Source organism: Balaenoptera musculus, chromosome 2, assembly GCF_009873245.2.
Source record: "Balaenoptera musculus isolate JJ_BM4_2016_0621 chromosome 2, mBalMus1.pri.v3, whole genome shotgun sequence".
Classification (NCBI taxonomy): Eukaryota; Metazoa; Chordata; class Mammalia; order Artiodactyla; family Balaenopteridae; genus Balaenoptera; species Balaenoptera musculus.
The window spans coordinates 67883190-67903331 of NC_045786.1; the positions used below are offsets into that span (position 1 = coordinate 67883190).

Here is a 20142-nt window from a genome sequence, read left to right on the forward strand (position 1 = left end):
ATGTAGCAAACACTACTCATCTTCTTGGTCTGTCAAATCTTGATGCTATAGTTGCTAAAGGTAACTTTTTTTAGTTTTCTGAATAATTAACACATTTATGTGTTCCGAAAAAGTATGGTGTTAAGTCCCCATCCCACCCTGTCCCGTATGTCCAGTTCCCATCTCCACAGGTCTTACTTATGTATTTATTTTCCCCCCAGCTTTTTGTGTGCGTGTGTGTGCAAGCAAATATATATTGCACGAATATATTTGGTCTCACTTAAAAAAAAAATTAAAGGTAACACATTTTTGACATTCTTCTTTGTGTCCACAATCCTAACACTAACTCTTTACTGCCTCTTTTCTCGGCTCATTATTCAACAATTAATAGAACTCTTATGTTCAAGGAATTTTGTTAGTAACTCTGAAGAATCGGTAGTTTCTCATCAAATTCTGTTTGCCTCCATCCTTCATATTCCATCCACAACCCAGTTTTCTAAAAACCTGAGATCTACTTCCAAAGTCTGAAGTGCATAGAGCACAACGAACACGAACATCACGCGGACAAGGGGACTAAACTCCTCGGAAGAATTCGGGAGGGCGGAAGCGGTAGGGAAAGCAGTGTGGAATGGGTCGGACGCCGGAAAGGTGGGGATAGACGTGGGTGGGCGGGACCTGGGGGAGGTGGGTCCGGTAGGTACCGCCCAGGCTTTTGGAGCCAAAAGCCAAGGACTCTTCTCGCGAGAGTCTCGCGAGATACACGGTTTCCCGGCCGCGCGGAGCTCTGTGCTGTGGGTGCTGCAATCTGCTCGAGGTGAGAGCGGGCTGGCGGGAGAGTGAAGTTCCCAAGGGGAGAGCCGGCCGAGGGAGTCAATCTGGGGAGCGGGGATACCAGGAAGTCGCAAGGAGGGAGTGAGGAAGCAGGAGGACATGACTGAGACGGACCTGGGCTGATCGGGACTGGAGAGGAAGGGAGGCCTGACCGGCTGCGACCTGTGCGGAGAGGAGGTCGGTGGGGACCAGGGCCGGCGCTTTTACTTATTGTTTACCTTTCGGGTCTGTCTCTCTCTAAACCAGGCCTTTTAGTGAAAGGGAACGTGTGTCAGATACATCTTTATATCTCCAGTTTCTGTACCGGGGCTTCTAAACACTGGAGGCGTCCTGTGAATGTTGAATGAATGAATGAACGTTATTGAAGTGAGAGGACAGACAGGGGAGCGAGGATGAGGGGAGGTCGGAGAAGAGGGATGGGATGGGAAGTTTTGTGGTTTTAGGGCTGGGTAGCAAGGAGGTCGTCGAGTCAGTTTGGTAGGACTTCCTGGCGACAGGGACTTCTGTTTTGGTGACTTAGAAAAAGTTGGACGTTGGACACCTAAGGGTCTGGGAACGAATTTGGATATTAAATTTCTTTGTTACCTTCACTCTTCTGCGAGTCTGAGGACTAGAGGAGGAAGTGAAGAGACCTTCATAAATGTCTAAAAAGAGACTAGGCAACCATTGTCAAGAAATTAAAGACAGAGCTATCTTATTCACTACAAGTTTACTGACAAGTCCTACCCCAGGCTTGGCTGGTTCCTTGCATTGCATCGTTACACTTAATATAGTTTGTGCCCTGTTATCTCATTCATAGCTCCCTGTTGGCCTCAAAGGTGTGAGCCCTATTTCTTCCCAGAAGGCTTAACTATTGATAGATTGAGGCCAAAAAGTTCGTTCGTTTTTTCTGGAAGATGGCTCTAGTAGCGCTTCTTAGTTGTCTTTAACTTCATTTGAAACAATGAAATATCAACGTGCATTTTAAAAAAAAACTTATCAAAATTGGTGAACTTTTGTGTAGCCATTTTAATATTGAAGATGGAAGAAAAAAAGCAACACTTTTGGCATAATTATGCTTTGTTATTTCAAGAAAGGTAAAAATGCCACTGAAACATAAAAAAGGATTTGTGTGGTGTATGGAGAAGGTGCTGTGACTGATCGAACATGTCAAAAGTGGTTTGCTAAGTTTCGTGCTGGAGATTTCTCGCTGGATGATGCTCCACAGTCAGGTAGACCAGTGACCAAATTGAGACATTAATTGAGAACAATCAGAGTTATACCATGTGGGAGATAGACATACTCAAAATATCCAAATCAAACGTTGAAGATCATTTGCACCACCTTGGTTATGTGAAGCGCTTTGATGGTTGGGTTCCACATAAGTTAAGCGAAAAACCTTCTTGACCATATTTCTGCATGTGATTCTCTACTTAAACGTAAAGAAAACGTTCCGTTTTTAAAACAGATTGTGATGGGCAATGAAAAGTGGGTACTGTACAATAATGTGGAATGGAAGAGGTCGTGGGGAAAGGGAAATGAACTACTACCAACCACACCAAAGGCTGGTCTTCATGCAAAGAAGGTGATGTTGTGTATATGGTGGGATTGGAAGGGAGTCCTCCATTATGAGCTCCTTCCGGAAAACCAAAGATTAATTCCAACAAGTACTGCTCCCAATTAGACCAACTGAAAGCAGCACTTGACGAAAGGAGTCCAGAATTAGTCAATGGAAAATGCATAATCTTCCATCAGGATACCACAAGACTGCATGTTTCTTTGATGACCAGGCAAAAACTATTACAGCTTGGCTAGGAAGTTCTGATTCATCCACCGTATTCACCAGACATTGAAACTTTGGATTTCCATTTATTTCAGTCTTTACAAAATTCTCTTAATGGAAAAAATTTCAATTCTCTGGAAGACTGTAAAAAGCACCTGGAACAGTTCTTTGCTCAAAAGGATAAAAAGTTTTGGGAAGATGGAATTATGAAGTTACCTGGAAAATGGCAGAAGGTAGTGGAACAGAATGGTGAATACGTTGTTCAAAAAATTTCTTGGTAAAAATGAAAAATGTGTTTTTCATTTTTACCTAACCGAAGGAACTTCAATATGACCTTTAACTGCCTTTCCAATTTTGAAAACCTATGGTTGATACTTTGTTTTGTTTTTCTGTACTTGTGGTCTTGGAAGTTTAGAATTGGAGAGACTTTGGAGATCCTCTAGCTCCAGTAGTTTTACAGTTTTGGGGAAGCTTTGGAATTCTTCATTCCTCCATTCAACAATTATTTCTGGGACTTCCCTGGTGGTCCAGTGGCTAAGACTCCACGCTCCCAACGTAGGGGGCCCAGGTTTGATCCCTGGTCAGGGAACTAGATCCCACATACCGCAACTAAGAGTTTGCATGCTGCAGCTAAAGATCCCGCATGCCGCAACTGAAGACCCCATATGACGCAATGAAGGTCCCACACACAGCAACGAAGATCCCACGTGCTGCAACTAAGACCCGGCACAGCCAAATAAATAAATAAATATTTTTAAAAACCAAATTCTTTCTTTCTTTTTTTAGTGGCCCATTGCAGTTATTAAATCCTGCTAGACAGAAATTACAAGTATCATTGCCATCAGAACTCTCCCTATCCATAAACTCAGGAACTGAACAGATTCAGATAATTTTTTGAGATATGTTTCCTTCATGAACTCTCATGTTATCCCAAACTCAGGAATCTGATAGATTTGGATAATGCATTACACTACCCATGACCTGAACTCACTAAAAATAATTCTCACTATCTGAATTCAGGAAACACATGGATAGTGAGGATTCCTGGGCTACCTGCCCTGGCAGTGAAATGAGAAAGCTCAATTGGCCACCTCAGTTCTGCTCTCTGGGGCCACCCCCTTGTTCCCCTCCTCCAGGGTCCCAGCCTTGCCTTCCAGGAGCCCCTTCCCTGTGCATTTCCCTATTGGCCACATTTGAAGTCGGTGTTAGGAGGTGTGCCCTCCTTTGGGGCTGTAGAACTGCCCAGGTTTTCTGCTAGTTCAAGTTGGGAGGACCAAGATCAACAACTATTTCTTGAGCACTGGCTGTATATCAGTTTTGGGGCTACAGTAGAGGAGCACCGAGACCCACCTTGTCATTGCCCTTTTAGAGCTACAGTCTATTATGGGAGACAGACATTAATCAAATAATCATACAAATAGAACCTAATATTGGAATTGGGTAAGTGCTACAAAACTTGTACTTGACATTTTGAATGCTTGTTATAGGAGGATTTAATTTAGGAAAACGGGGGGAGACTTTTCTGAGGTGACGGTTGAGATCTGAAAGAGATTAGGAGTCAGGGAGGAGCCTTCAAGATAGGAAACAGCTTTTGTAAAGGTCTAGTGGCCTGAGGGATAGAAAGAAAAAGCATGGAGAATGGTGTGAAGTAAGTGTGGAGAAGTAGGAAAGTGCTAAACCCTGCAGGGCCTTGGAGTTTTATCATTATCCTAAGAGCAGTAGGAAGCCATTGAAGTATTTAAGCCTAGCAGTAATGTGATCAGCTTGACATTTCCAAAGGTTCAGTTTAGCTGTAATATGGAGAATGGATTGAAAGGGCAAAATGGATAGGAGTAATGGAGTAATCCAAGCAAGAAGTGTTAGGAAGTGGTTGTGGAAATAGGGAGAAATGGACAGACTGAAGGGATAATCTAGAAGTAAAATGGACAGGGTATTTAGGATAGGGGAATGAAGTGTTAAGGATGACTTGCAGGTTTCTGACGTAGAGCTGGATAGGTGTCATTCATTGAATTGGGAAAATTTAGAAGGCTGGTTTTATACATGATGAGTTATAGGTGTCTTTGAGAAATTTTAGAGCTGTAAAATGAGAAGTAGGGATTTAGAGCTCGGATTTGATGCTCAGGTGGAGATAAAAAATTAATGGGTCATCTATAAATTAGAGCCATGTGCATAACTGAGTGAAGAGGGCCTAGGATGAAGTCTTGGTTACTAACTGACCAGGCTAGAGGAATATGAATCTGCAAAGAAGATCCAGGAGGAGTGTCCAGGAAGGGAGGAAAGCCAGTTGAGTACTGTGTTTCAGGAGTCAACAAAAACACTTTTCCAGAAAAAGGAACTGATCAAAAGTGTCAGATGTTTCTGAGAGGTCAAGTAAGATGGTACTGAAAAGCATTCTTTCAAGTTACCAACTTAAGGATTATTTCCATTTCTGCAAGGGAAACCTTACTAGAAAACCAGTATGTAAACAGTATTTTTATTTTTATTTTTCCTTTTTCGGCCCCCCCGCACAGCTTATGGCATCTTAGTTCCTGGAGCAGGGATTGAACCCGGGCCCTCAGCAGTGAGAACACAGAGCCCTAACCACTGGACTACCAGGGAATTCCCAACAGTATTTTTAAAAAGCTTCTCTGGTTGAAGTGGGGTTGAGGTATTGTACCCTGCCTATTTCACACCCCTTTGGACCACAGTTTGAAACCCTCTGAAAAGTTAAAATCATCATTTTATGGTGGGGAAACTCAACAGTTGAGGTAAAATGATTTGCTCAAAATCATATAGTTATTTAGTGGTATGGTCTACATTAGAACTCAGTTCTTCTAATTTCTAACTTTGTTCTTTTTTCCATAACTGTTATCTTCTTCATTTTAGTTCATGATGTGTGAGTTTGAAATATGGTTTAACTGACTGAAGCACATGCATTTTGCTGCAAGTGGAACTTAACTGTGTAATAAGAAGACTACTTGGATGCATAAACATGTTTACTTTTTTTTCCCCCTAGAGGAAAAGATGCTAGAACCACAGCAGAATGGCTTGATTGACCTACCAGATTATGAGCATATAGAAGATGAAACTTTTCCTCCATTCCCACCTCCAGCCTCTCCAGGGAGAGAAGATGGTGAAGGAGCTGAACCTGAAGAAGGTCTGTATAGGGTTCCAAAGTGGTGTCCATGTTCAGCTATCCATCTAACAGCTTAGAAATGATACATTTTATAAATGAGGCTTAAGTTACTTAAGTAATATTAAATCTTGGTATATTTCACCAGAGTTAGGGAGAGGAGCACGTGTTCCTGTACCTCCAAAGAGAACAGTTAAAAGCAATATACCCAAGCTGAATGCTGAGAGGTACATTTACTATTTCCTTAAATATTTATACTTTTCTTTCCGTCATTTTTTCTCTCTTATGTTACAAGCTTTTGGTTGGGGTGATTTGGAGATCAGACATTTTTCTCAGTTCAGTAGTTAATATTTTTTTCTTCTTATGGTCTTGGTTGGACCTTGATGGCTTTAGCAAACTTGAAATTTAAAACATATTTCTATTCACAGATTAATTTCAGAGAGAGGGCTTCCAGCATTAAGGCATGTGTTTGATAAGGCAAAATTCAAAGGTAAAGGTCATGAGGTAAGAAATGTCTGATTTTTATTTTAGACCTTTGTTTTTTAAAATATCAATAAGACTGTGGGACCATTATCATGTTCTTAGGAATCTTAGAATGTTTCACAGATACCATCATTCATCATCATATCTCTTTAGAAACTATGATGTAGTAGAAAGGACACTATTTGAAGACATTTAGGAACTGTAAATCTCTGCACAACTGTACATTTAAAAATTCTCTTTGAATCATGTAGCGTGCAGATACAATTTTTTGCAGATGATATCTTTGTAGAGCTTTGCAGTTTATGAAGTATTTTCAATTATATTCTTTAATTATCAACCTCTGGGGTAGGTGTTGGTCCCATTATCTAGTGAAGGAAACTGAGTTTTAGAGTTTTAAGCCTCCACTGCCAGTGGTTAAGAGCAGAGCCTTGACTTTCCATTGCAGGGCCCAGCTAGAGTAGCATTAACACAGCATGAGCATGATCTTGGTGTGGTATTCAGGATAGTTGGAAAGAGGGAAGCAGCTGGAGGCAGACAGCAATTCAGAGGCTATTTCACTACCAGTGGAATGAGGTAAATAGCCTGGATAGGGTAATAGTAGAGGGATGAACAACGTATAATACTTGGAGGTGATTGGGAGGTACAAAAGTAAAAATTAATCCCAAGATTTCAAACCTGGGAGGCTGAAAAATTGTAGTACATTTGCTTAGTTTCGGTGGACAGGAAGGGAGAATATAAGCCTGTGTCCTATTTTGCCGCAAAACTAAACATAAATCAAGATTTTTTTTTTTTTTTTTAAATATATTTATTTATTTTGGCTGCGTCGGGTCTTAGTTGCGGCATGGGGTATTTTTAGTTGTGGCATGTGGACGTCTTAGTTGCAGCATGCATGTGGGATCTAGTTCCCCGACCAGGGATCGAACCCGGGCCTCCTGCATTGGGAGCGCAGAGTCTTACCCACTGGACCACCAGGGAAGTCCCAAGATTTTTAAAACCATGCCCCGCTTGGTTAATTCATTGCTCTTATTGAAATTTTCAGGTAGTAGTGATGAATTGGTGCTTTGAATTTATGACGTCTTCATCATTTTCATAATAAGTACTTTAAAAGATAAATAAACTTATACGAAGGATAAATATTTTGTGTTCCTTCACTGGGTGAGGTTGGGCTCTGAGTTTGTCTAGTCTTCTGTACTTTGCCTTTGAAAATTCTACTATTTTCTAACGAAGCTGAATCCTGGATGCTTTTCTCTCCATGTATGACTTGGGACTTCACACTGTATTTAGGTATTTCTCTTCTCTGTCCCTTGGGTCTAATGTGATATTGTGAGGTGGCTGATCAGCTACCCTAACAACTGGAAAATGGTCATAGGTGATTGAACTTTTTTTTTAAATTAAAAAAATTTTTTATTTTATTTATTTATTTTTGACTGTATTGGGTCTTCGTTGCTGCACGCGGGCTTTCTCTAGTTGCGGCGAGCAGGGGCTACTCTTCGTTGTGGTGCGCGGGCTTCTCATTGCAGTGGCTTCTTTTGTTGCGGAGCACGGGCTCTAGGCGCGTGGGCTTCAGTAGTTGTGGCTCGCGGGCTCTGGAGTGCAGGCTCAGTAGTTGTGGCGCACGGGCTTAGTTGCTCCGCGGCATGTGGGATCTTCCTGGACCAGGGATCGAACCTGTGTCCCCTGCATTGACAGGCAGATTCTTATCCACTGCGCCCCCAGGGAAGCCCGATGATAGAACTTTTGAAAGAACTTTTATCTTTATCAGAATGAGAATGAAATGACATTATATTCTCAGCATTACATATTGAGTTATTGGTAGAGTTGATTGTTTTAACCATTAGCTTCTTAGACAAGGTCAAATAGCACCACAAACAATAATTGCCAACATTTGAGGACTTGTTTTGTGCCAGGCACTTTACTTGTATTACTTAATCCTCCTAACAACCCAATGAGGTATGTATATTCTCGTTTTATTCATGAAGAAAAAGGCACACAGAGGTAAAGTGATTTGTTCAAAGTCACACAGCTATTAAATGGTAGAATTTAGATTTGAATCTATGCAGTCTGATCCAGAGCTTTTAACCAGTCTCCTATTTTAAAATACTATAAGAAAATTAAAAAATATTGTACAGTGAAATCAGGAATTTGGAACTTTTTTCATTTATTACTCCAGTTTATTAAACTTTGTTTTTCATTTTCATTTAAAAAAATTTTTAATGTTAAATTGAAATTTCAAATATAGAGAGGTATTGTGGTCTGAGAATGTTTACACTGTTGTTGCTAGTCTTTGGTACTTTGCCCTTGGGATTTCTGAATATATTTTCACAGAGCTGATTCTCAATGCTTTCTGTACATCATTTAGAGACCTGTCAGTTTGTGTAGTTATTTCTAAAAGATATCTTGCCATATTTTATTGAAGTTTATTTTCAAGTATTTATAGGTCTGAAAAGACACATGTGATTATCTTTTAACTTTTATTAAGTTTTCATACTAGGTTTCTTTTTTCCTCTGATGTTTAAAAACCTATTCAGTGCTGTTAGACTGCAGTCCTCTAAGCCAGCAGTCCCCAACCTTTTTGGCACCAGGGACTGGTTTCGTGGAAGACAGTTTTTCCCGGGGGACAAGGGGTGGTGAGGGGTGTGGAGGATGGTTCAGGCGGTAATGTGAGCGATGGGGAGCGGCAAATGAAGCTTCGCTCTCTTGCTCGCTCACTGCTCACCTCCTGCTGTGCAGCCCGGTTCCTAACCCACCGTGGACCGGTCCCCGGCCCGGGGTTGGGGACACCTGCTCTAAGCCCTTGATAAATACTTTTCTTCTTAAAGTTTCTTTATTAACCTTATAAATATAAAAGGACACCAGTGACGTTGGTACTCTTATTCAGTTCTAAAATCTGCTGACAAGGTCAGTTGTGAGAATGAGTCTTCTATTTAGCATTTTTATTTTTATGTTCCAGGCTGAGGACTTGAAGACAGTAATCAGACACATGGAGCACTGGGCGCATAGGCTGTTCCCTAAACTGCAATTTGAAGATTTTATTGACAGAGTTGAATATCTGGGAAATAAAAAAGAAGTTCAGGTAGGTGTTGAGATTATTATGAATATCATTCACAATGCTAAATTGTATAAGGATTAGTGAGGCTAATTAGCTCTTTGGGGTCTTCATTGTCAGTCTTAGTAGAGAGAAGGAAAATTAATAGTAGCTATTTGAACAACTTTTTTTGAAACTAATAATAAAATCAATGACCGTTTTCCCCCAAATCTAAGTGAAAATATAAAAATGTTTTTTATTTTCAGACCTGTTTAAAACAAATTCGACTTGATCTCCCTATTTTACATGAAGATTTTGTTAGCAATAAAGGTAAGAATATAGGTTTATCTACTTTATAATAATTTTGCTTTTAGAAATGGATCTAGTTGGGGTAGGCAGTGTTACAGGACTGGGTTCTTAGTCTATTTTGAGTATATAATTAAAGTACAGTAAATAGGAATGAGTTAAGATGCCTTGGTACATCTAGAATGTTGTGCATGATATTTGTTTCTTAAAGACATGGTGGTATGCCATTAAGAGATGTAAAATATATTTAGCCACAGAACATGAGCTTTTGAGAACTCATGATGATGACGCATTGATCCTTTGTAGTGCTTGCTAATAAAAATATATGACAAGATACAGTGTTCATATACATGTCCACCATTATAAAAAAGTGGCTCTGAGAAATTAGGCAGAACAATTTGATGATGAAATAGGTCACGTCTCACACAAGAGTACAGCTCTTGTATATAGGATTTTAATTAGACCTATGTGACTGTTCCTGGTATTGATTGCATTTGTTAGTTGTACAATGCAACCATAGGCAGTCACACACATCAAAACATATGGTTCCTGCCGACAGGGTCTGTATAGTTATCAGATTTTCTGTGCGATGGCTCCATACATGTTTGTTTTTTGTTTTTAAAAAATTTAATAGATGTAGCAGAAAATACAGGCTCCATATAGAATCCCCCAAAGTTATTTATAAACTGCTTTTAAAAGTGTGAAGGATTGTGATTTAAATAATCCAAGATTTAATTATTTGGTAAGGTATGGTACGAATTGATGGCATGGGATTTGATAGATGGAAAGGAATTAGTTATTACAGTCTAAATCCCACAACATGTACTACTGGGTCAGTTAGCTTATTCATCGAACTTTTTGAGCTGCGTACTATGTGCTAAAGGTTCAGGGATAAAGATGAATGCGATCAGACCCCTTGCTTCATGGGCTAACAGACGGTGAACTAGTAACATGCCAGTAGTCTGCAAGGTGCTGTAATTGGAGATGAACAGGGGACAGTGTACGGGGCAAAGGAGAACACAGTTACTTTTACCTAGGGGAGGGGAAAGCTTGGTAAGAGAGGGGAAAGCTTCACAGAGGAGGTATCACAAGTACTTTGAATGATAAGCAGTAGAGGTTAGGCAGAGGTGATTTTGGATAGAGGCAGCCACTTATGCAGAGGCGTAAATGAACATGGCGCCATTCATGGAATTACAGGCAAGTTGCAGTATAGGGTATATAGATGAGTCCTGTATAAGAGAGCCTTGTTTGTTGTTGAATCTGTTTTCTTTGTATCCTAAGAGAATAGTCTCCAGACCTTTTGCATGAGGCACTGCAACAGTAAAAATGCTTTGAACATTTTATTTTTCTAATACAGGTACTGCTGTACTGATACGATATATAATGTACGTTTTTGATCTTAACATTACAGTTTTAAAGTAAGAACAATATGATTGAATATTCTATTGAATAATTTTTACCGAAAATTTTGGGCTAATACTTTTTGATCAGTGGTTTGAAGGTTTGGTTGTAGATTCAGTTTTTTCTCCCAAATCTTGGTTTTAACCTTTCTAAGATGCGTAAACCCAAATGGAAGTAGAGCATCATTAACTGCACTTAGTAAATCTTGGTATTCATCTTTCATTCTCACTCACCAGTGCAAGGACTTTTGTTGAAGTTTACTAGCAAATTTTCATCTGCCCCTTTTCAATCGTTTTACTTAAAATTAGTCAGCTTTTATATTTTTATATTTTTAGCACGTGTCGTCATGTCATTCCTCTGCTCAAAGCCCTGTAGTGGCTCCTTATTTCAATCAAAGTAAAAGCCACAGTCTTTATATTGTCCTACTTCGCCCTATAGAATCTTGTTTTTGTGTCCTCATCCCATTCCTCTTGCCTCCCTGACGGTATCTTTACTATTCCGTTGCTTCAGCCACACTTGCGTCCTAGCTGTTCCTTGAGCCTTCCAGGCATATTTCTGTCTTAAGGCTTTTGCACTCTGCCTTGAACACTGTCCTTTGCCCTCCCTCCTGCCCCTAAATCTGCATGGCTAACTCTCTCACCCGCGTCAAACTGTTTTCAAATGTCAGCTCAGTGAAGTCTCCCCTACCACGCTGTTAAAATTGGACCCCCAGCCCCATTCCTGATTTCACTATGCTTTTTTTAAATAGCTCTTATTTCCCTTTAATTATTATGTAGTTTGTTTATCTGTTAGTTTATATGTACCAGAGTGGTGGCATCCTGTAGCACATTGAATATTTCTGGCTTTAGCTTCTTTGCCGCAATAGCTTGCCTATGAATGTGGCAGTGAATGAATTTCATGTGTGGTTCTCATTTTTTTTAATGCCACTTTTATCCTAGTCAAAAGTGGTTATATTCACGTGGATATTCTGTAAGACATTGTTTGTACTAAAGAGGTCATTTACTGTTGAAGAGATCTTTCCTTTCATGGCTCACAGAAGAATATTGAATAGTTTTTTATGTATTTCATTACTATTAATTCAGAATCCTATAAGCCCTATAAGGTGAAGCATATTAGAAATCCTGTATATTGCATAATTGGTTCTCATACTTGTTTCTTAACTTTTCCAGCAATGTTTTCTAAATGTACTCCATCAATATTTCCTGACAAAGGAATGTATTTTAGTTTCTTTTTTTTTAATTTAATTAATTAATTAATTAATTAATTTATGGCTGTGTTGGGTCTTCGTTTCTGTGCGAGGGCTTTCTCTAGTTGTGGCAAGCGGGGGCCACTCTTCATCGCGGTGCGCGGGCCTCTCACTATCGTGGCCTCTCTTGTTGCGGAGCACAGGCTCCAGACGCGCAGGCTCAGTAATTGTGGCTCACGGGCCCAGGTGCTCCACGGCATGTGGGATCTTCCCAGACCAGGGCTCGAACCCGTGTCCCCTGCATTGGCAGGCAGATTCTCAACCACTGTGCCACCAGGGAAGCCCCTATTTTAGTTTCTTGACACATTTTTTTCCATATCAGGAGGGAAAAGTGTATGGCTTTCTGTCTTTCACCATTAAGGAAGAAACCTCAAAAGGGGCTTAGATTGTAAAATGCTGGATTAAATACATGATTTTTAAACCTCACTGGTTTGTCTTTATGTTTTAAATGTTTTGCTAGTTGTGATGGTTTTTACTGGCATTAGCTAATACCTCACTGTACAATATGTACATAGGACATAGGACAAGAGTAACTGTAAACTCATATTTCAAATGGTGGTCTTGGTGATATGAAGTTTTTTTTGCCCACTTGTCAGATCTGATGAGGTTACTTATTATTTTTTTAACCCCATAATGTGAATGATACAGAGAGAAGGTGAAGTGTCAGCTTTGCCATCTTCTTAGTTCTTGCTTGTACTTCTGTTATCTTCTACCTACAGGTGTTTTGTTATTTCGCAAAAATCTTTTAAAGCTACCACTTGTGCATTTTGTTAGGGTTGTTTTCGTTAAAATAGATAGTATGTCAGTTTGCTTAACTGGGTAGTCAGAATTAGCTGTGTATCATAGTATGCTGAAATTAAAAAATGAGTGAGGACCCAATTCCACCCTTCCACAGTATGAGCTTGCTGTCTTGAAGGTAGCTTAGAGACCAGATGATTAGCTGTCATATGGATAAGTGATAGTTTGTCACTGCCAGTTCTTCTTTTAAATATAAGTTAGTAAAACTTAATTTTTCATAATTCTTAAATGAAGTATAAATGGAAGATCTAGTATTTACTTTTCGTACCCTGTGGATCATTTTAGGAACATCCTACTTTGAGATAACAGGTGTACAGGGCTTTAAGAATTTATTAAGACTAATCATGTAGAGAGCACTGAATTTTTTAAAAAGTTAACTTGGAAATATGTCCACAGATCTCTAAATTTCATCCCCTTTTTCACTTTGTGTCTCAGTTTTACCATACACAAAAAATAGCCTATATAAAATCATTACTGTGTATCATACAGACAATATGGCAAGCTACTAAAATGTTTTTAATATAAAGCAAGGATAGGGCTTCCCTGGTGGCGCAGTGGTTGAGAATCTGCCTGCCAATGCAAGGGACACGGGTTCGAGCCCTGGTCTTGGAAGATCCCACTTGCTGCGGAGCAACTAAGCCCATGTGCCACAACTACTGAGCTTGTGCTCCAGAGCCCGCAAGCCACAACTACTGAAGCCCGCGCGCCTAGAGCCTGTGCTCCACAACAAGAGAAGTCACTGCAATGAGAAACCCGCACACCGCAAGGAAGAGTAGCCCCCGCTCACCGCAACTAGAGAAAAAGCCTGCATGCAGCAACGAAGACCCAACACAGCCAAAAATAAATAAATAAATAAATAAATAAAAAACACAACAAGGATATACTTTGGATTCTTTAAGTTCTTTTATTAGCAACTAAGAACTTTTGCTTTCTGTTCATGCATGTTTTTAAACTAGTATTCCATTTGACTTAAAATGCCTCTTTAAAGTGATTAATAAATATTCCTTCTACTTGTTTGAATCAAGCATGTATTTGTAACATTCTCATACCTCAAATTGTTTCTTCAGGTCTGGCACCTTGTTGCTTTAAACTGGTTTTCAGTTAATAGCTGCATAAGCTCTTTTTCTAATTAGTTTAACACTACAGATGTACTAATTTTTTCTTTTCTACTGCAGATGAAGTAGGGGAAAATAATGGCCATGATGTAACTGCTACCGAGTTAGATCCCTTTCTGACAAACTCATCTGAAAGTGCAAAGTTCGCTTCTGAGTCTAGTAGAAGCCTAACAGAAGAACAACAACAAAGAATTGAGAGAAATAAACAACTGGCCTTGGAAAGAAGACAGGCAAAGCTACTGAGTAATAGTCAGTCCCTAGGAAATGGTAAATTTTATGCTGGATTTTATGTGCTACCATTAATATACCAAGGGCATGTTAGAAATTTTAACCTATTTACTCTTCCCCAAAATAAAATACCTCTAGGAATAGATAAATGTGATATAGTATATTAAGCTTATGTATATTTGAGAGAGAGTGGGCGTGAGAGCTAGCTGGAATCCTCAAAGAATATATGAGTCCAGGACGGTTTTCTGGGTAGCTGAGTGTCTCTTAAAAAATTGTTTTAATCATTTAAAATTGATTCTGGATCTTTCGAAAACATATTCTTCCCTGACTCCTTAAAACATGTGACATATAATTTTATCTTTATGAGAATTAAAACATTATTGTGGTTCTTTCCTAAACATATAAAATTCTCTGTACCCATTGAAGACTTTAGAGCCATTTGTTGTGACATGAATAGGTCCAAAAATGCTTTTTATTGCAGCGTTTCACTTCTGTTGTGAGCTGTCATGTTTGATTTCTTGTTGATTCCCTTGTCTCTTTTAAAACTGCCTTAAAATTTGCTGTTTTTTAAACAGACTGTGGGTTTGGAAACTAGACAAGTTTGTTAAAACTATATTTAAAAATAATTGCAAATTGGTTTTGAATGAAGCACGCACAGTCGCATTTATCTTTGTCAATTTCCAATCCAATTTTTTTCCTTTTGAAATGGGAAAATAGGAATTACAGTAAGTAGTGAAGATTACATGTTGTAAAACAACTTTCACCCAAAATAATGAATTCTCAAGTGAAAATTATTCAGTGGTATTATTATGATTTTTTCCAGTTAGAATGAATTTAAATTTTTTCTTTTTTGTTTTAACATCTTTATTGGAGTATAATTGCTTTACAATGTTGTGTTCGTTTCTGGTGTTTAACAAAGTGAATCAGCTATACATATACATATATCCCCATATCCCCTCCCTCTTGCGTCTCCCTCCCACCCTCCCTATCCCATCCCTCTGGGTGGTCACAAAGCACCGAGCTGATCTCCCTGTGCTATGTGGCTGCTTCCCACTAGCTATCTATTTTACATTTGGTAGCGTATATATGTCCATGCCACTCTCTCACTTCGTCCCACTTCATGAATTTTTGTGTCATACTTGTACAGGAGCCATGCTAATCTTCTCTATCATTCCAATTTTAGTATATGTGCTGCCGAAGCGAGCACTAATTTTTTTTTTTTTAAGTTTCTTTTTTAAAAATTTTAATTATTTATTTATTTTTGTTTGGCTGCATTGGGTCTTTGTTGCTGCACGCGGGCTTTCTCTGGTTGGAGCAAGCGGGGGCTACTCTTCATTGCAGTGCACGGGCTTCTCATTGCAGTGGCTTCTCTTGTTGCGGAGCATGGGCTCTAGGCACGTGGGCTTCAGTAGTTGCAGCACATGGGCTCAGTAGTTGGGGCACGCAGGCCCTAGAATGCGCAGGCTTCAGTAGTTGCAGCATGTGGGCTCAGTAGTTGCGGCACGTGGGCTCAGTAGTTGCGGCACGTGGGCCCTAGAGTGCGGGCTTCTGTAGTTGAGGCTCGTGGTCTCTAGAGCGCAGGCTCAGTAGTTGTGGTGCAGGGGCTTAGTTGCTCCATGCCATGTGGGATCTTCCCGGACCAGGGATCGAACCTGTGTCTCCTACATTGGCAGGAGGATTCTTAACCACTGTGCCACCGGGGAAGTCCAGGATGAATTTAATTTTTAACTTAACAAATGGATGTTTTATACTACCTTGTGAAAAATTTAATGAAGATACAACTATTGTTGATGTCAGTTCTTCCTTGCTGTCATTATCAAAGTTTATGTGGCAATAAGCATTTTAAGGCTTATCTTCTATTTATAATATATGACTTTAAGGGACTTCCCTGGTGGTGTAGTGGATAAGAATCCGCCTGCCAGTGCAGGGGACATGGGTTCAATCTCTGGTCCAGGAAGATCCCACATGCCATGGAGCAACTAAGCCTGTGCACCACAACTACTGAGCCTGTGCTCTAGATCCCATGAGCCACAGCTACTGAGGCCCATGCGCCCTAGAGCCCGTGCTCCGCAACAAGAGAGACCACCACGATGAGAAGCCCGCGCACCACAAGAGGAGTAGCCCCCGCTCACCGCAACTAGGGAAAGCCCGTGCACGGCAACAAAGACCCAATGCAGCCAAAAAAATAAAAATTAAAAAAAAAAGATATTTATATGACTTTAAAATTTTTCAATAGAAATGAGTATCTTAAATGTTCTTTACTGTAGATCACTTTGACATATATCTCATAATAACATTTGATTTTTAAAAACTCTCTAGTAGTTGTGATTTTTTAAATGAGAACAGTTGCATTTGACTGTGATTCAGAAGTCTGAGTTCAAGACTTGCATTTTGAATGGATTTTATATATGTATAAAAATGGCTTTATTTGGAAGAAAGTTATTATAATTAATATTAACTAAAGTGATCGTAGATTTCATCTCTACTGATTTAAACTTGTGAAGAAGTTTGTATTAGGTAAGATTGGATCAGGTGCTTGTAATGAATAATAATGATTTCTCTTGCAGACTTGTTAATGAACACACCCAGTACACAGACACCTGAAGAGGGTAGTACAGGTGAGGAGAAAAAGGAGGAAGAATCAAATGGATTTAACAAAGACCTTCTAGACAATCCACATAATGATGCTGCTGCCAATACTGTAAATGAAGAGGAGGAATTAAAAATAGAGAAAATGCAACCGGACCAGTCCTTTTAAAATATATAATAGTAACTTAAGGCTTCATCTAGAAATATTACTGAGGTTGGATAGGCCTCAAATGAGAAAATCTATTAACTTGCTATCTTCCAAATTTGAGATGACTATGCATTTTGCCTACTTTGAGTGAAAATCCATATATAGTGAAACTTTTATAGATTCCTGTTTAAAATCTGGTATTATTTATAATTTATACTTGTTTCTTATTCACTTTCGTTGTCTATTTATTCTCCTTAGTAGTGTTTATTTTTATATAGGTATGACCTTGTAAAAATGATTGGTAGTTAATAAGTAGCTTCCACTGCTAGTGTGCCATTGAATGCCCTGTTTTTACTAAATTGGGTGGTGTTTTAAGATGTAAATATGTAATAAATGCTAATGTTCTTTCATTTTTAAATAAAAAGCTCACAAACTATCCCTAGAGGCTTTATAAAATTTTCTCATTGCTATTTAGTTCTACACTTTACACTTTTGGTAAAATGTTCACAGTTGTTATATGTGTTTACATGTCTTTTGAGGAGTCACTTTAATACTTAAAGGGTCACGTGAAAAGCTGATATATTGCCTGGCCTGCATAGGTGCTATGGAAGTTCACATGCTCCTTGGTATCATACTGACTAGTTAGTTGGAGAGAAACTTGGAAAGTATAATGGGGAACACAGAGCACGTAGGGAGGATTCGGTGGAGATGCCAAGGATTGGGAAGAACATGTACAATAATATAGAAATGAAAATCTAGGAAATGAGAGATTTGGGAATGGTGAATATGAGGCTGAAGTGTTAGGGCCACATGGTGGGAGGACTTAATTGGAGTTTTTCCTGCCTGAGTTTATCAACTCAGTGGAGGGGTAATTGCAGATAGAAAGTACCACGTTGAGAATCAAGTTTAAAGGTTGGTCTGGTTCTTGGCAGGAGGTTCCCATGGGGGAGAGGGAAAGGCAAAGCTAGTTTTTACAAACTAGGACATGGGAAGGTTGCTTTTTGGGGGGAAGACTGGCAGAGCAATGGTGCTAAGTAACAAGTCTCCAGCAAGGGCAAGTCCAATGCAACTCATCATCTGAGGAGAGGGTGGGAAGGGAGGTTTGAGAACAGACCTTACCCAGTGCACCCCACCCCGCTCCCTATGCCCTATCCCCAGTTGGTGCTGGGGACAGCAGGGGTGACTGAGTCAAATGCCAAATAGGGAGTTTTAAAGTGGATACGTGGACAGGACGGAGCTTATTATCTGAAGGTGACTGAAAAGTTAATCTGGCAGATGTCAGAGGGGCCTATGACCCAAATGGCCCAGTGTAGCAATTACTGGAAAAATTAATACTATAAAAGAATGGATTTGAGACAAGCTAACCAAAAGTCAATTCTGGGTTTATTAACAAGACCAGCAACATGATTTGCAGAGCCAGGATTCAGTATCTACTTATCTCTGAAAAGCCACTCTCCATAGTGACCTAACTACTTTATTTAATGCAACTTAAATTAATGATAAGAAAACATTTCACAAATATCTGAAATATCTACCCAATCCCACTCAGGGATTGGGTGACATTGGGTGACGCAGAAAATTATATCTTAATGTTTAAAAGAAGGTAAAACATTCACGTAAGACAAAGGTCTTTTAATGAAGTAAGAAGAGTTTCATATTCCATAACTGTTGGAAACATCCAGGAGAGCTAGGTCTCTTATTTCCTCTAGAAGTGTGTACAGGCTTCTTCCCTTTGTTTGGCAATATTTTTGATAATCTTTCTCGATGACATTTACTTTGACTTCTTGAGCAAGCTGAGCTTCCTCCACAGATCTAGTTACTTCTTTCACTAAATCACTCTTTAGCAAGAGGGAACTCTGCTGAAAAAGTTCTGTATCTGGCATCATGTATGGTTTGTTGCTTATTATTTCAAGCCTTATTGTATCAGAATGGCAACGTGAGGCCTGTACAGATATTCTCACCTGTCATAGAGGAGAAAATGCATATTACTAAATCACAGTCTTTGTTCTTTGCAGTGAAAGCAATTCTTAACATAAATACAGACTTACTGTTACGTGGTAATATAAATACAGACTTACTGTTACGTGGTCAAACAAATGGAACGTAACAGATTCCCCTCCTGTCGTGGTAGAGGTGATTTTGTTTTGAAATCGTTGAAGGGATCCTGGTTTCCATTCAGAATGGCCATCTGGGCTGCATGAGATCACCAAACCATCTTTATTTTTTAGATAAGCAGCACCTTTAATCCCAAACCTGAATCATTGTCAGAATAAAAATCCAGAGATATTCTTAGTATGCAGATTTTGTATACTTATCTAGAATGCTAGTTTTTCTTACAGATTAAAAACAACTTTTCCAAAAAAAAAAAGAACTTTTCATCTGATTTACCTCCAAATATCTATTTCATTGAGCAGATGGAAACAAAATGTTTTGCTAAATAACAAATTAAAACTCTAAGACTGATACAGATGTACTAGATTCTAATATCCATTTATACTTACATAATGAATTATATATTATTACATTATGTACATATGGTAACTATAAAACAGTTGCTAAAATAAATGCTTTAATAAATTATATCTAATGTACCGTTTATATACCATGTCTATACTTTAAGGTTAACCATGATTTCTTAACAACTCTTGTGTTAGAAATAACACACCTTGGTATAAACACAAGCACACCGTTTGTCCTAATTGAATAAATAACCCCATCAGATATGCAACGCTCCTCAGTTTCTGGGTCTTTGTCTTTAAAATACATGCACTGGAAGAGCTCTGTAGACTGCTTCTGAGAATGCTGTGCTGCCTGTAAGAAGAAGCACAACCCCAAAGCGTGATGATGGACTTCCCTGACATCCCCAGAAGAAACGTGATTCATATTCCCACAGAAACAATGTCTTTTAAAAAAGGCTAGGTTCTAGAAAACTATTAATACAAACATTCTTCTCTATTATGAATTAAGTCAATTTTGTGGGACCCTTTATCATTCCCTCAAAAATGTCTTAGAAACTTAATTCTTTTAAGAAAACAACTTGTTTGTTATTTAAAAACTGTCTCTAGTTCATTCAGGAAGAGGAAAAGTATCCAGGTCTATGTCTTACCTTTATTTTCAAG

The 20142-nt window shown here is 39.1% G+C and overlaps 2 protein-coding genes and 2 non-coding genes across 10 annotated transcripts in view; 2 read left to right on the top strand and 2 right to left on the bottom strand.

Moving 5' to 3' along the window:
* The first annotated feature begins 726 nt into the window (after positions 1–726).
* On the top strand, positions 727–17465 carry TIPIN (TIMELESS interacting protein). Of its 3 annotated transcripts, none has more exons than XM_036842756.1 (8): positions 727–793; positions 5568–5708; positions 5833–5911; positions 6113–6188; positions 9118–9240; positions 9459–9522; positions 14119–14325; positions 16854–17465. In XM_036842756.1, exons 2-8 carry the CDS (start codon positions 5576–5578, stop codon positions 17042–17044), a joined length of 873 nt encoding a protein of 290 aa, XP_036698651.1. In that variant the 5' UTR covers positions 727–793; positions 5568–5575; the 3' UTR covers positions 17045–17465. The 3 variants fall into 3 exon arrangements, with proteins under 3 accessions (XP_036698651.1, XP_036698650.1, XP_036698652.1); XM_036842755.1 differs by having other exon boundaries at positions 766–987; XM_036842757.1 differs by lacking the exons at positions 727–793; positions 5833–5911 and having other exon boundaries at positions 5571–5708.
* Positions 9967–10102, top strand: LOC118891554. The gene has a single exon (XR_005019110.1).
* On the bottom strand, positions 15389–15493 carry LOC118891404. Its single transcript, XR_005018985.1, has one exon. It is a non-coding gene; the product is annotated as a U6 spliceosomal RNA (small nuclear RNA).
* Positions 17466–18384: 919 nt separating the features above from the next.
* The window catches only part of DIS3L (DIS3 like exosome 3'-5' exoribonuclease), a 35210-nt gene continuing 33452 nt past the window's right edge, over positions 18385–20142 (bottom strand). For 4 of the 5 annotated variants that reach the window (XM_036842749.1, XM_036842751.1, XM_036842752.1 and 1 more), the window contains 3 exons: positions 19689–19834; positions 19102–19276; positions 18385–18984 (listed from right to left, as the gene is read on the bottom strand). In XM_036842749.1, coding sequence (XP_036698644.1) covers positions 18676–18984; positions 19102–19276; positions 19689–19834 — 630 coding nt within the window. In that variant the 3' untranslated portion in view covers positions 18385–18675. The remainder of the gene's footprint in view (positions 18985–19101; positions 19277–19688; positions 19835–20142) is intronic. The other variant, XM_036842750.1, reaches the window with a different exon arrangement.